The sequence below is a fragment of the Sciurus vulgaris genome, assembly GCF_902686455.1.
Source record: "Sciurus vulgaris genome assembly, chromosome: 15".
Lineage (NCBI taxonomy): Eukaryota > Metazoa > Chordata > Mammalia > Rodentia > Sciuridae > Sciurus > Sciurus vulgaris.
The window spans coordinates 79,765,349-79,778,053 of NC_136476.1; the positions used below are offsets into that span (position 1 = coordinate 79,765,349).

The 12,705-nt window shown below is 44.9% G+C and overlaps 1 protein-coding gene and 1 long non-coding RNA gene across 19 annotated transcripts in view; one reads left to right on the forward strand and one right to left on the reverse strand.

Annotated features, from left to right (window-relative positions):
- LOC306645778 overlaps window positions 1–12,705 on the forward strand; it is a 548,414-nt gene that overhangs the window by 238,186 nt on the left and 297,523 nt on the right. The window lies entirely within an intron of this gene.
- Window positions 1–12,705, reverse strand: part of DENND1A (DENN domain containing 1A) — a 512,257-nt gene that overhangs the window by 144,710 nt on the left and 354,842 nt on the right. For all 18 annotated transcript variants that reach the window (XM_079113744.1, XM_079113747.1, XM_079113755.1 and 15 more), the window contains one exon: window positions 8,776–8,901. In XM_079113744.1, the coding sequence (XP_078969870.1) occupies window positions 8,776–8,901 (126 nt within the window). The remainder of the gene's footprint in view (window positions 1–8,775; window positions 8,902–12,705) is intronic.

The window sequence follows — 12,705 nt, forward strand, 5'->3', positions numbered from 1 at the left end:
GTCAAGTAACTTCCAAAATCATTCTCTAGTAAAGACAGAGTCAGAATCAAGGTAACATGCAACCCAGGTAACACGCAAGGCTATCCTCTTTCCATCATACTCTGGCCTCCTGGGCCACTTAGAGCCACAGAGCTACCGTGGTGGTTGCCAGAGACCCTCTATACCTGCTTCTTTCCTAGGATGTGACCTTGACATCAGATAACCATCAAATCAGAAAAAAACAGCCACCAGTAAGTTACCAGTCCTTTCTGCAGTCCACCTCAGACTCCTGCTGTCAGTACATCTGCTTAGTTTGGGCAGGTGGGTTATGGCTATAAGTCCCTACCTGCTTACCTGAAATAAACTGGAAAATAAGAAAATCCTTTACAAACTTTTCCTACAGATGATTCAGGGGTACATATCCATGATTCACAAATATACTACCGTTCATGTTAACTAAAGCAGGTGCTCTGTGTAGAAAACTGTTTGGTGGTTCTTCAACAAGTGTAATATAGGGGCTGGGGGCACAGCTCAGTGGTAAAGTGCTTGCCTAGCATGCACAGGCCCTGGGTTCCATCCCCAGCACTGCAAACAACAAAACAAAGCAAAAAGTTAAACAGAAAATTAGCATATGACCCAGCATTTCCACTCCTAGGCATATTCCCAAAAGAATGGCAAACAGGTGTTCAGATTAACAGTGTTCACAGCAGCATAATTCACAACAGCCAAAAAGTAGAAACAACTCATGTATCCATCAACAGATGAATGGATAAACAAATGTCTACCCATACAGTGGAATATTACTCAATCTTAAAAAGGGTTGAAGTTTTGATACCTGCTACAAAGTGGATGAACCTTGAAAACATGCTAAGTGAAATAAGCAGACACAAAAGGACAAATACTATATGATTCCACTTTTATGAAACAGGTCAAACAAATTCAGAGAGACAGAAGATAGATTAGAGGTTACCAGATGCTGGGGGTGAGGGAGACAGAGTGGGAAATTATTGCTTGATGGACAGAGAGTTTCTGTTTGGAGTGATGAAAATTTCTGAAAAGAGATACAGTGATGGTTGCACAACTGTGTGCCTGCATGTGACGTCACTGACTGGGTACTTAGCAATAGTTAAAATGGCAAACTTTCTGTTGTACATATTTTGTATTTCCCACAATTGGGGGGAAGGAGGGGGAGGACTCTGATGTGCTGGATTCCCAGCTCTACCCTCCCAGCTGGGTGGAGAATCACAGGGTGGGCATGGGCTCCCACACACCAGCCCCTGCAGGCTTCACCTACTAGCCTCCTTTTTCCGGGATTCCTCATACCCTTCTCATTTTGCTGTGTTGTATGGAGTGTCGTATGGTTCCTCAAACCTTTTATAGCACAAGATAGAGGCACAGAGGAATTAGTCATGTCCCTTATGGACGTTCTCGGAATTCTCTGCTTTTGTATGTGGAGGCAGGGCACGCACATCACCTGCTAAGGGTTCTTTGTTTTTCCCATTCTGAGAGACTTAGGTGAGTTGGCTAAAGCTGACCTCCTCACCATGTTGTGACAGATTGGCCCCCAGAGTCAGGCTCCTCCTGCACAAAGACTGATATTTCTTCTACTCAGAAGGTTTTGAAATACTGCATTTCAAATCTTTATTCGTGAAGATGTTCAGTGGAGTAATATGGTATTAGAAGATGGGAAACAACCTAAATGTCCAGCATGGGCTGTAGCAGCTATGGTAGCTGTGACTGACGGGATATCTGGCAGCTATGTTGAAATATGTGTGATGTCACATTAAATGAGAGAGGAGCAAACTTTAAACTCAGATCTGACTGCAGCTTTGCAAGCCTTCTGCATGATGAAAAACAAGTGAGTATGTATAAAAAGTATGTGTAAGTTCGGTGGGACTATAGTGATGTTTTAATGTTTCTCTATTTTTTTATTACACTAAAACAAGTATAAATACAAGTTCTTTTTTCCAAAACCGTGAGATCAACAGTGTTACTCAAGCAGGATACAGATACATGTGGTGTCTTTCCAACCTGCTCCAGCACAGCCCCGTGCATTCATGCTTGAAAGCTAGGCTATCAATCTGCCTTTATCTTAACTTCTGTGCCTCCAAGGGGTTTTAGAAGGATAAATGTGACTCAGCAGAATCATGTGCAAAATCAGGTGGATGATGCCTGTGTCGCCACAGCCAAATCTGGAATGGACTGAGAAAGCAGGACTGAAATGAGTGGTCTGTTGCATGTTAAAGAACTTGTTTACTGTTCTCACCCAGCACTGACCACCTGTGGGCAGAGCTGGGCTCCCTCCATCTTGGGGAAGCCCAGCCAGCAAGTTGGCCCCAAGAGGGCTTCAGGAGCTGGCTGAATAACCAACTCCCACAGTGCTCCATCTACCTTGTCCTTTGCACAAATACCAGCCCAGGACAGGATGTGTCTTCAGCACCAATATCCGGGTTTTGCTGTGCGATCTATCATTTCCCAAGAACCTGCAGTGGCCAGACCTGGGAGGCAGCTCTTCAAGCACTGCTATGAGACACCTCCACGTAGCACGAACTGAGAAATGAACTCTGTACAAAAGAGGGGATGAAAGGGATGCGTACAAATCTCTTTTCAAAAGTTCTTTAAAGCTGAGGCCACTGTGCTACAAAATGATTTTTGAGGGGGTGGGTTAGTCTTCACATTTCAAGGTGATATAATTTTAAACAAAGGAGGGAAGCAAAGATTCTTTAAAAAATTCATTCATCAGAGAAAGAACAGTCGAGGCACATTCAAGAGCCACACAGCTATCCACACCTTCCAAAAGTTGCAATGTTCTACAAGCAGAGAAAGGATCCTTGGCCTAGCAATTAAACTCATTTGTCTTTTTTCCCCTTCTTGCCAAAAAGGACCCCAGCCCTAACTAGTTAATCCCCAACACACTCTGATACTCCTAGAGTTGCCTGGCAACTGCTAGGAGGCGTGTCAGAGAGCAAGAAAGGCCTAAATAAACGAGCTGGAGCCTGGGCTGCAGCTTGACATGGATAAAGGGGGTTTCTTGGAATGGAGCTTCCTGGCTGCTTGTGGTTCTGTCGTTGAAGTAGGGGACAAGTTGGCTTGGCCCATACTGTTAAAGAACTTGGGCTTTACATCTGATATTCTCCAGGTGACTGAAAACTGGGTCACATGCCCAGATATTTGCAGATATCTTCCCCTCTTCAAGACAGCAGGGAACTCTAAAACCTACGGACAGGACAGGAAACAGAATACGCACACTTAACAGAGGCTCAGGGCCAACTCCCTGCCTCAAACATTTCTTGTTCCTTATTTTCTTTCCTCATATTTCCAACCACTATTTCAAAATACACTCACTGATGCCTACACACTGTGCCATGTCCTGTGCCTGGTGTTAGAAATGCTGAGGGAAGGGATCACTAACATGGGACTTCTGGGAACTAGAACAAAGACAGGCAAGAGGGTGTGGTGGAGGACCGGGTGGTAGAGTCAGGCCAAGTCTGCCTCCAGGCTCGACCGCAATCTGAGCCTCCATTCCCTAACGGTAAGATGGACAGTTGGGGCAGTCACGAGGAATTTCAGAGATCACAGACATGAAGCAACTTGAAGGCGAGCCAAGCCACCCCTCGTCATGTGGGAGGCCATGAGGAGACGGTAGACTTGGCTGTGACCAGGCATCCTTGTTGTCTCATCATCTCACTTTCTGACCCCTACAGACCCCTTTGCAACAATTCAACTGGCCCGGAAGAGACACACCACTGCCCTGGGCCAGACCCACAGTCCCCTGCAGAACTGCAGAGGCAGATGGAGAGGCACAGGATGGATGCTCTTGGCCCAAGACTTGGCTCGGCAAGTGGCCTCTTCCCTTTCCTTCTAGAGAGACGACAACAAAGTTCAAGAGGCTCCCTAGCTAGCTGCAAGTTGAGATTTTTCCAGCAGGAAAGGAAACAAAGACCAAAAAGTTATCTCGAGCACACCAAGCCAGGAGAAAGGTCTTCAGACACAGCTGCCATCTTTGCCTCTCAGGCCAGGGTTTGACCCTGGTCACAGAGCCAGGTGAGGACCAATGGGAGCTGTCCCCCAAGCTGCTCCTGGATGGCAGGTTCCTCCTCAGCAGGAGGAGACCACAGGTGAGAGGCAGGGGACAACTAGCTGTCACAGCCTGAGGAGCAGGCACTGTGTGGGCTTATTTAGGTGGCACTACAATCCTGCAAGGAGGGGGTTACACATTCAGTATAGGGAAAGGCAACTGAGGCTCAAAAGGTGACCTGCTCAAAGTCACAGTTAGCTGGGAGCAGAGCAGAAAGGAGCAGTTCAACAGGTTTCATATTCTAAACACAACACTATATTGTGACTCTGCAGGACTCTGAGTCCCATTACTGTACCACTGGTCCAGGGTGGGAAGCCACCACACCATCCCTGCAGAGAAAGGACTCCTGGCAGACCACACATCAGCGAGGCAGGTGAATCAGAGGGGCTGGCAGTAAGTGGTGGGTCACCCTCACACTCTGCCTGGGGTCTTCTCCCTGTAGGCCCTTTGCCTTCTGTCTCCTGCTGGTCTTAGGTGCTGCCCTGCATCTACCTCAGGGGCTCAGACCTGCATACACCACCTGTTTCTCCCTCATCTCAGCTATGAAGGCTTTAAATGTACTCAGATCCTTTGACCCAGTAAATCCACATCAGGGAATCTGCCTATGAAAATAATTCAGATCATGTATGAACATTTATACAAAGATATTCACTACAGTGGGATTTAAAATTGTAAACTGGTACCCCAAATCAAAAAGACCAGGATTAGGATAATGTGGTGGGCTTTGGCACTGCTCTCAGATCATAGGAACTTGATAACAATTGAGTGGGGGCCAGATATGTACCTTTTTAAAAGCCCCCCAGGTGAGTGGACCCACAGCTGGGCTGAAAAACCACAGGCGTCACTTGCTGGAACACATGCAGCCATTATCAACTATGTTGAAGAAGAAATTTGGCATGATATGAAAAATGCTTACGCACACTAGGAGGAAAAAACAAATTAATAACTGGGATACTGGATTGCTTTGTCAGGAATATCTCTACTGTCTGAAAGAAAGACAAAACCCCCAAAACTCAAACCCCTAAGCCCCAAATGAAATGAACAGAAGCAAACTGAAGGGTGGGAGCATGTGAACGCTGTGTTAACTCCAGATGAGGGCCTTCGGTGTTTTCTGTTACTCTTCTTTTTCTTCTGTCTCTCTCTCTGTGGTACTAGGGACGGAACCCAGGGTCTTGCACATGCTGGGCAGGTGTTTCCTATTTCTACTCCTCTGTTACTTTAAATGTTTTTACCAGGAGCAGGTGCTAGAGTGCGGGAGAGGGTGTGCTAGGCATCAAACCCAGGCTCTCGTGCAGGGCAGAAAAGTGCTCTCCCACTGAGCTACACCCAGCACAGCAGGTGCTATTGTTATAACCAGAGAAACAACCAACAGATGAGTGGCCGTGTGGAGGCCTCCCTGTCCCCTTGGCACTGTGTTGCCTGTCACCTCGACAGGTTCTCCCAAGACACCATTCTCCTTAGTCACATAGCCACTGCCCCTCTTCCTTCTCTGGCTCACATGTGCTCTGCAATCATTTTAATTAAACCCCAAAACAACCCTGTAGGAGGAATGTTGTCACCCCATTTTTCAGACAAGGAGAATTTGCTGGAATTAAAATTATGGCCCGAAAACTATCTAAGTACATGGTAATGACCTTTGGCTTGATGTTTGGTTGGAAAATTTCAGGCCTCCTGGCTTCCTTCTTGGCCTAATAAAAGAAAGCCATTCTGATACATGTGGATGGAACTGAAAGTGTGACAGATCTGCTGCATTTCATCAATTCTAAGGAAAATTCTTCCCATCGTAACATTTCTGAAATCTGGATTTGTTTTATGATTGATGGTGCCTTTCAATTGTTACTGGCTGCACTTTTTCCTTTTCTTAAGATAATGGCATATGCTGTGATTGGATGGCAGCTTGGATTCAACTAGTGCCATGTCTGTAACCCAGCCCATCACCTTACCTTCAGAACAATGCCGTCAGTGGCTATGCTGCTACTGTGAACACGGTGGCAGTGAGCTTTTGCTTTTGCTACCAAGGGCGTCCTCCTCCTCTCTTAGGTGCCACAACTTGGGAGACATCTTGACATTTCTTGTCCTTCCTCTGCCATATTTTATCTACTACTAGAACTAGCGATCTCTTCCTTCATGGTACCTTGCCCTGGTGTAACCAAGTGAAGGCTGTTTTCCGAGTTCCTATAACATTCCTCTAACTGGTCTCTTTGCCTCTCACTTTTCTTTCAGTCTTTCACCACCTTACGACTCAAACCTGACACCAGTCATGTCACATCTCTGCTCAAAATCTTACACTCCTCACAGGGTACAGTTCGTTTCCTTAGCCTGGCATTCCAGGCTCTGCCAAAGCTGGCTCCAACCTCTCCTGCAGCCCATCTCCCCACACATTACTTAAACAAAACAGTTGAGCCATTTCCACGAGAGGCCTTGCCTTGCAGCCTCTGCTCACTCAGCTCACACACTGCAGGGAGGGAGCCTCTGTCCTGCCCTTTCTAAACCTCACTCCTCAGATCCAGTTCAGGTTTCAACTTTCCTATGAATACTTCAGACTTGTTTGATCCTTATACCTGGAGATGTGGAAAGCACAGGTAGTCTCATCAATTCACAGGTAGAGAAGTCCAAGTATAAGCACATTAAGTGGTGTGCTCAAGTATTAAACAGCCAATAAGTGCAGGACCAGGCTTTAGACTCCTGGGCTTTTGTCCTTAAATCCATTGCCTCTCAGAGTCAAGTGCAGACAACCACAAAGTCCTCCTGTGGAGTAGTGTGTGTCCAGATCACACCCAGCAACATGCACCAAGATTCAACAGCCTCTGGATTCCAGACACACACAACAATGAGGCAATCCTAGGAATTAAAATACTTCCAGTGTGTTGGTTCCCAACAACCCAAGGAAAGGACTAGGCTAGTTGCCCCATTCTCCATCTAGAGAGGGGAAGATGACAGTGTTCTCCTTGATTATGCCAGCTCTCAAAATAGCACCAAAACCAACTTAGATGCCCTTCAGTAGATGGATGGATAGAGAAACTGTGGAATATTACTCAGCCATAAAGAAGAATAAAATTATGGCATTTGAAGGTAAATGGATGGAGTTGGAGAATATCATGCTAAGTGAAATAAACCAATCCCAAAGGCTGAATGTTTTCTCTGATATGTGGAAGCTGATACATAATGGGGGCTGGGGGTAAGGGAAGAATGGAAGAACGTTGGATTGTGTAGAGGAAAATGGGGGGAGTGGAAGGAGTGGGGGATTGGGAGGAAAGATGGTGGAATGAGAAAAACATTATTACCCTATGTATATGCATGATGTACATAAATGTGTACATGTATGTGTACACAAATAGTGACTCCACATCATGTACAACCAGAGATACGAGAAGTTGTACTCCATTTGCGTACAATGAATCAAAATGCATTCTGCTGTCATGTATTACTATATAGAACAAACAATGGAAAAAAAAAAAAAAAAACCCTGCACCAAACCTGAGTGACTTGGTGGGTCCAAGATCATGACAAAGAATTGGAGCCACCTCACTTTAAGGCAAGTGGGCATGGGAACTTGCTTTAAGCTAAAGGGCCTTAGAGGGAAGTATTTCTCAGGCAGCAAAGAGGGTGCATTCCTCTGCTTTGTGACCATGACTTCACCTGAAGTGGAGGCAGCATAGGAAGTGAAGCGTCAGTGCTGGGAGGAGAAGGAGCGGGGGTGGTGGTGTGAGGATGCTGCTCCTGAGCACCCGCCACCCTGGCCCTTCACAAGAGATGCCCTGGGTGAAGGGAAAGCAAGGTGTTTCTATTACTCCTCGTGTTTCACTCCTCCATTTCACATAATGGAGTGAGGGCTGTAAAGAGATAACTTGCAATGGTGGCTTGTGAGCAGGTGGGATCCTGGTTCACGCTCAGTATTTTTACATGAAATATACTTCATGACAATTACTCATCTTCTGACATTTAATTTCATTAAATACTATGGGTTAAAACAAACCCAGAAATGAACAGTGCTGGTTTATTGTGTTACCTAAACGGGTCCCCTGTACCCCACTCCAACTGGGAGTGTACTCCTTTGTCAGGAGGCCAAGGTCAGTAGAACAGAGGGCTGTCAGGAAAGATTTTTTGGTCTGAAGCTGGGAGAAGTGGAAGTTTGATTTAAGGCAAGACCCAACGTCCACATCCTCAAACAGCTCATCAGCTCATATGGCAGTCAGGGGACTTGAAGGAGTTGACAGAAAGGTGGAAGAGCCATATAGGTGGGCAACATCATCTCTGGCCCTTGTTGTACTTTGTGGTCATTTAAACCATGACCACACATGGGAGCCATCAAGAACTGAATCCCCAGGATGCTTTGCTTTCTCAAGTGGAAGAGAGATCCCTTAAAAGGACAAGGAACAGTGAGGCACAGGGCAAAAACAGGGGCCTTCTGGTAAGTTATTTCTCATTTGGAAAGCAGAGCTGATTGCTGCTACCTCCCAGCCGTCCTGTAAACCTTCCATGAGAGCAGGCAAGTGTGAAGGGCCTCGAGCCACGTCTAATACCGAGTCAGTGCTTATTGAATGTGGGGGCCCTTGCGTTCTTCCCTTGCATATGAGGGGAGGAGACCACCACCTTCCCCCATGACCTCCTTTGGTTGAGTTCAAAACCCAGAAGAACCATGATTGCCTGGGGACCCTTGGTTGGCATCTTAATCTTGACCAAACATGGACTCTGTCATGTGCCATGAGGCTACTTACCGGCTCGATTTTCAGGGCATTCCGGTAGCTACCGAAGAAAGCGGCCTGGGCCTTAAGGAAGGCTCTGGCCACCCCATCACCTGTGGTTGTGGAGACCTTCTTCAACCTGTTCTTCAGTGAAGAGATCTGGTGAGGAAGAGAAAGGAAACAGGTTGAGGGCAGGTCGCGGGAGGGTGGCTGACTAAGCCCAGAGCCCACGGAGCCCTAGAAAATTTTCAGTAGGGACCGATTTGATCTCTCTGCAGAACAAAGGTGCACTCAGTACCGGAAGATTCTTCTGGAGGATGTGTGTGTTTGTTTACTTATTGTGGTGCTGGGGATCAAACCCAGGGCTTTCCATATGTTAGGTAAGTGCTCTACCACTGAGCCACAGCTCCAAGGGTAGGTATTTTGGTTTTGGTGCTGGGAATTGAACTTGGGGGCACTTTATCACTGACCTACCTCCCCAGTTCCGTAAATTTTTTATTTTGGGACAGGGTTTTGCTAAGTTGCTAAGCCTGGCCTTGAACTTGTGATCCTCCTGCCTCAGCCCCCTGAGATTACACACCTAGGATCACAGCTGGGATTACAAACCTGTACCACTGTGATCAGTAAGGTTTTTGAAATTTAAGTGAACATTGCTCTTATTAGAGCATATCTAATAAAAGCAAAAATAAAATTATTTTTAAAGTAGTTATGTGCCAGGTAAGTACTTTCACATAAATTTTCTAATTTTTCTTTTGGCAATCTTGTGAGGAAGGAATTAGTGTTCCTGTCCCATAAGAATGAGATAGTTTCTGAGAAGTTAGGTTACATGACTAGGGACAAATCCAAGGAGTGGCCAAATTGGAATTTGAACCAAAGTCTTATAATCTAAGTTCAAACTATACAAAGAGTCTTTTTGTTCTAATTGCATTCCCTCTTTGATATTAGAAATAAAATGTTAGGCTGGTTATTGTGGCACATGCCTGTAATCCCACTGGTGCAGGAGGGTCTCGAGTTCAAAGATAGCCTTGGAAAAAGCGAGGTTCTAAGCAACTCAGTGAGACCCTGTCTATGAATAAAATAGGAAATAGGGCTGGGGATGTGGCTTAGTGGTTGAGGGCCCCTGAGTTCAATCCCTGGTACCCCCCCAAAAAAATAAATAAAAAAAAATATTAGGCAAAGGTTTATTTGAATATCTCACACACCACACTCTGAATAGTGACTTATAGAAACATACTCAACAGGTTAAAACAAAATAGATAAGAAGGTGATGTTAATGGGAAAAGACAAAGCTGGGACTACATGTAGTGTGTAAATATAAGCTGTAAGATAGTCTTACATGATGGTTAGACATGGGTTTCAAATTTGACTTAAAAGCTTTCTCATGACCAAAGCAAAGAGGAAAACATGAAAGTTGAGCAATTCCGTGGGTCCATGTATTATAAACAAATCAGTGGCTCAAATGAAAAAAGATTTTCCTGAAAGTGGGACCTAAAAGAGACTTTCCCCATGGATCCATGTAGGAAAGATTATGTGATGTGGCTGCTGTTGCCTTCAACATCAGGGCCAACATTAAGCTTCTGAGACTATTTTTAATGTGTTCTTTAGTCATCTCCGGATGCCACATTGCATAAACTTTAGAACACATCACTCATATTCCATCACATTCCTGGAATTGCCCAATGTGGTGATCTTGAGTCACTCATTCATTCAACAAATACTATCTCTTACATGCCCTGGACTATGTTACGGGTTGTGGATATAATGTTGAGTGAAACCAGATATGATCCTTGCCCTCATTTTAGCTGATATTCTACTAAGAAAAACACCGATACATGTGACATTGTTCCTGAGACAAATATGTAACAGAGCTTGCCAAAGTAGGCCAAGAGAAAACTTCTGGAGGGATATAGGCTTGAACTAAGATCTGGAAGATAAGAGTAAGTAGTTAACTAGACAAAGAGGGAAGGGCAGTGTGCTATGTATGGGGAATAATGTGCAAAGGACCTGTGGTAGGAAGGAGTTCAGAAAATAGAGCTGTGGCTTCAGTGTAGAGGCTAAGGGGGAAGATGGGGTTAGATGCTGCTGGAGGTGGACATGGTAGTGCATGCCTATAATCCCAGAAAATGGAAAGGCTGAGGCAGGAAGATCATAATTTTGAGGAAGGCTGTCCTCATCAACTTAGCAAGACCCTGTCTCAAAATAAAAAAATAAAAAAGGGCTGGGATTATAACTCAGTGGTAGAGCACTCCTGTATTCAATTCCCAATATTGAATGAAAAAAAAAATGATGCTGAGAGAAAGGCAGAGGTCAGAGGGACTTTTCCTTTGTCTGGAGGGAAACAGACAGCTAATGATTATTCTTAAGCTTGTAGGTGACACATTAAGAGTACATGTCAACCAATTTTTTAAAAAAGTACACTTCAGGGAAACCAATATTCAGTGCTATGGCATTACTTAAGGATAAAACTTAGAATAAAATTTAAGAGAAAACAAATTAAATTTGGGTGATTCATGGATCACCTACAAACATGTAATATGAATGGGTGATCATCATTTTCTGGGCACAAAATCCATAGCTTTCCTTATAGTCTGAACTATAAGTTCAGACTATAAGGTGTCTGAACTATAAGTTTCAGACTATATAGTGCCTGCAAACTGACAAACATTAAGAACCACCGATCTGGGATGAACTGTGTGCACTGGAGAACTGATCCGTAGACACCAAGCCTTGCTGTCAAGCTTTTATAAGGGAATTTAAAAATGGCTCAAGAGCCCACTATCATTCATTATTTTAAGGTGCAGCTCAGTGGTTTTCATTATGATCACAAGGTCATATGACCATTACTATTATATACCTCCCGAACATTTTCATTACCCCTGAAAATAAGCCCATGCTCATAGCTGTCACGCATTCCCCACCAGGTCTACCCCACTCCAGTCCTGGACAACCATTAATCTACCTTCTGTCTCTATGGACTTGCCCATTCTGGACATATACATGGGATAATAAAAGACTGTCTTCCTTGGCTAGATCATCTCACCTAGCATACATAATGCTCTTTATGTACAAGTTCAGCTATGTTGTAGCATGGGTCAGTTCTTCACTCCTTCTATGGCCAAGTATTATTCCATTACCTGGGTATAGCACATCCGATCTGTTTATCAGTTTCCACTTTTTGATGATTAGTAAATAATGTTGCTGTGAGGATTCATGTGTAAGTTTTTGTGTGGCGATACTAGAGATTTTGAGGCAAGAACCTAAATAGCAAAAATCCTTTTGCCAGACTTTACGGGATGGAGATAAATGGAAAGGACATGAAGTTAGAGAGTGCAGCATCTGCACATAGCAAGCCACTTGCGTGGGTTAACTGAGCACAGGGCAAACCCCTTTGCTGCTGTCCGAGAGATGTGCCCCAGGGTTGGGAGTGAGCACCACAGGGGTGGTACCCCTTCTCTGCACGAAGGTAAGCCTTGGAAAACAGCTTTCCTCTGAAAGCAGCTTGGAATCTACCTCAACACCTGGTTATATATAACTGCTTTATTGTGACCTCCCCTTTCTAGGACCCATGAGCCCATCGCCACAGTGAGCGACGCAGGCTGCTCAGCGGCCAGGCAGGCTCTGCTGTGGACTTTCAACTTGAAACAGAAATATGAAAAAGAAACGTGCTTTATTAAAATGTTAAAAATATTACCCACCCCACCCCCCGATAATAAAAATCCTGCCCCTCTCAGAGACGAGGGTGACATTTCTATCCTTTGAAACGGTGCAAGCCACTGTCGCTCTTCTACTAGCTCCTCAAAGGCCTTGGGCCACCTGTGCCGCAGATTATTCCTCACTTAACCTTCCCTGGCCTTTCTCTTTCATTCGGGAGGTGTTTAATTACCTTGGATTCACAAGCTGCACTTCAGGTGAGCCTCTCCTAATGGCCTCATTACCATTTTACACAAAGAAGGAGTCGCTGAT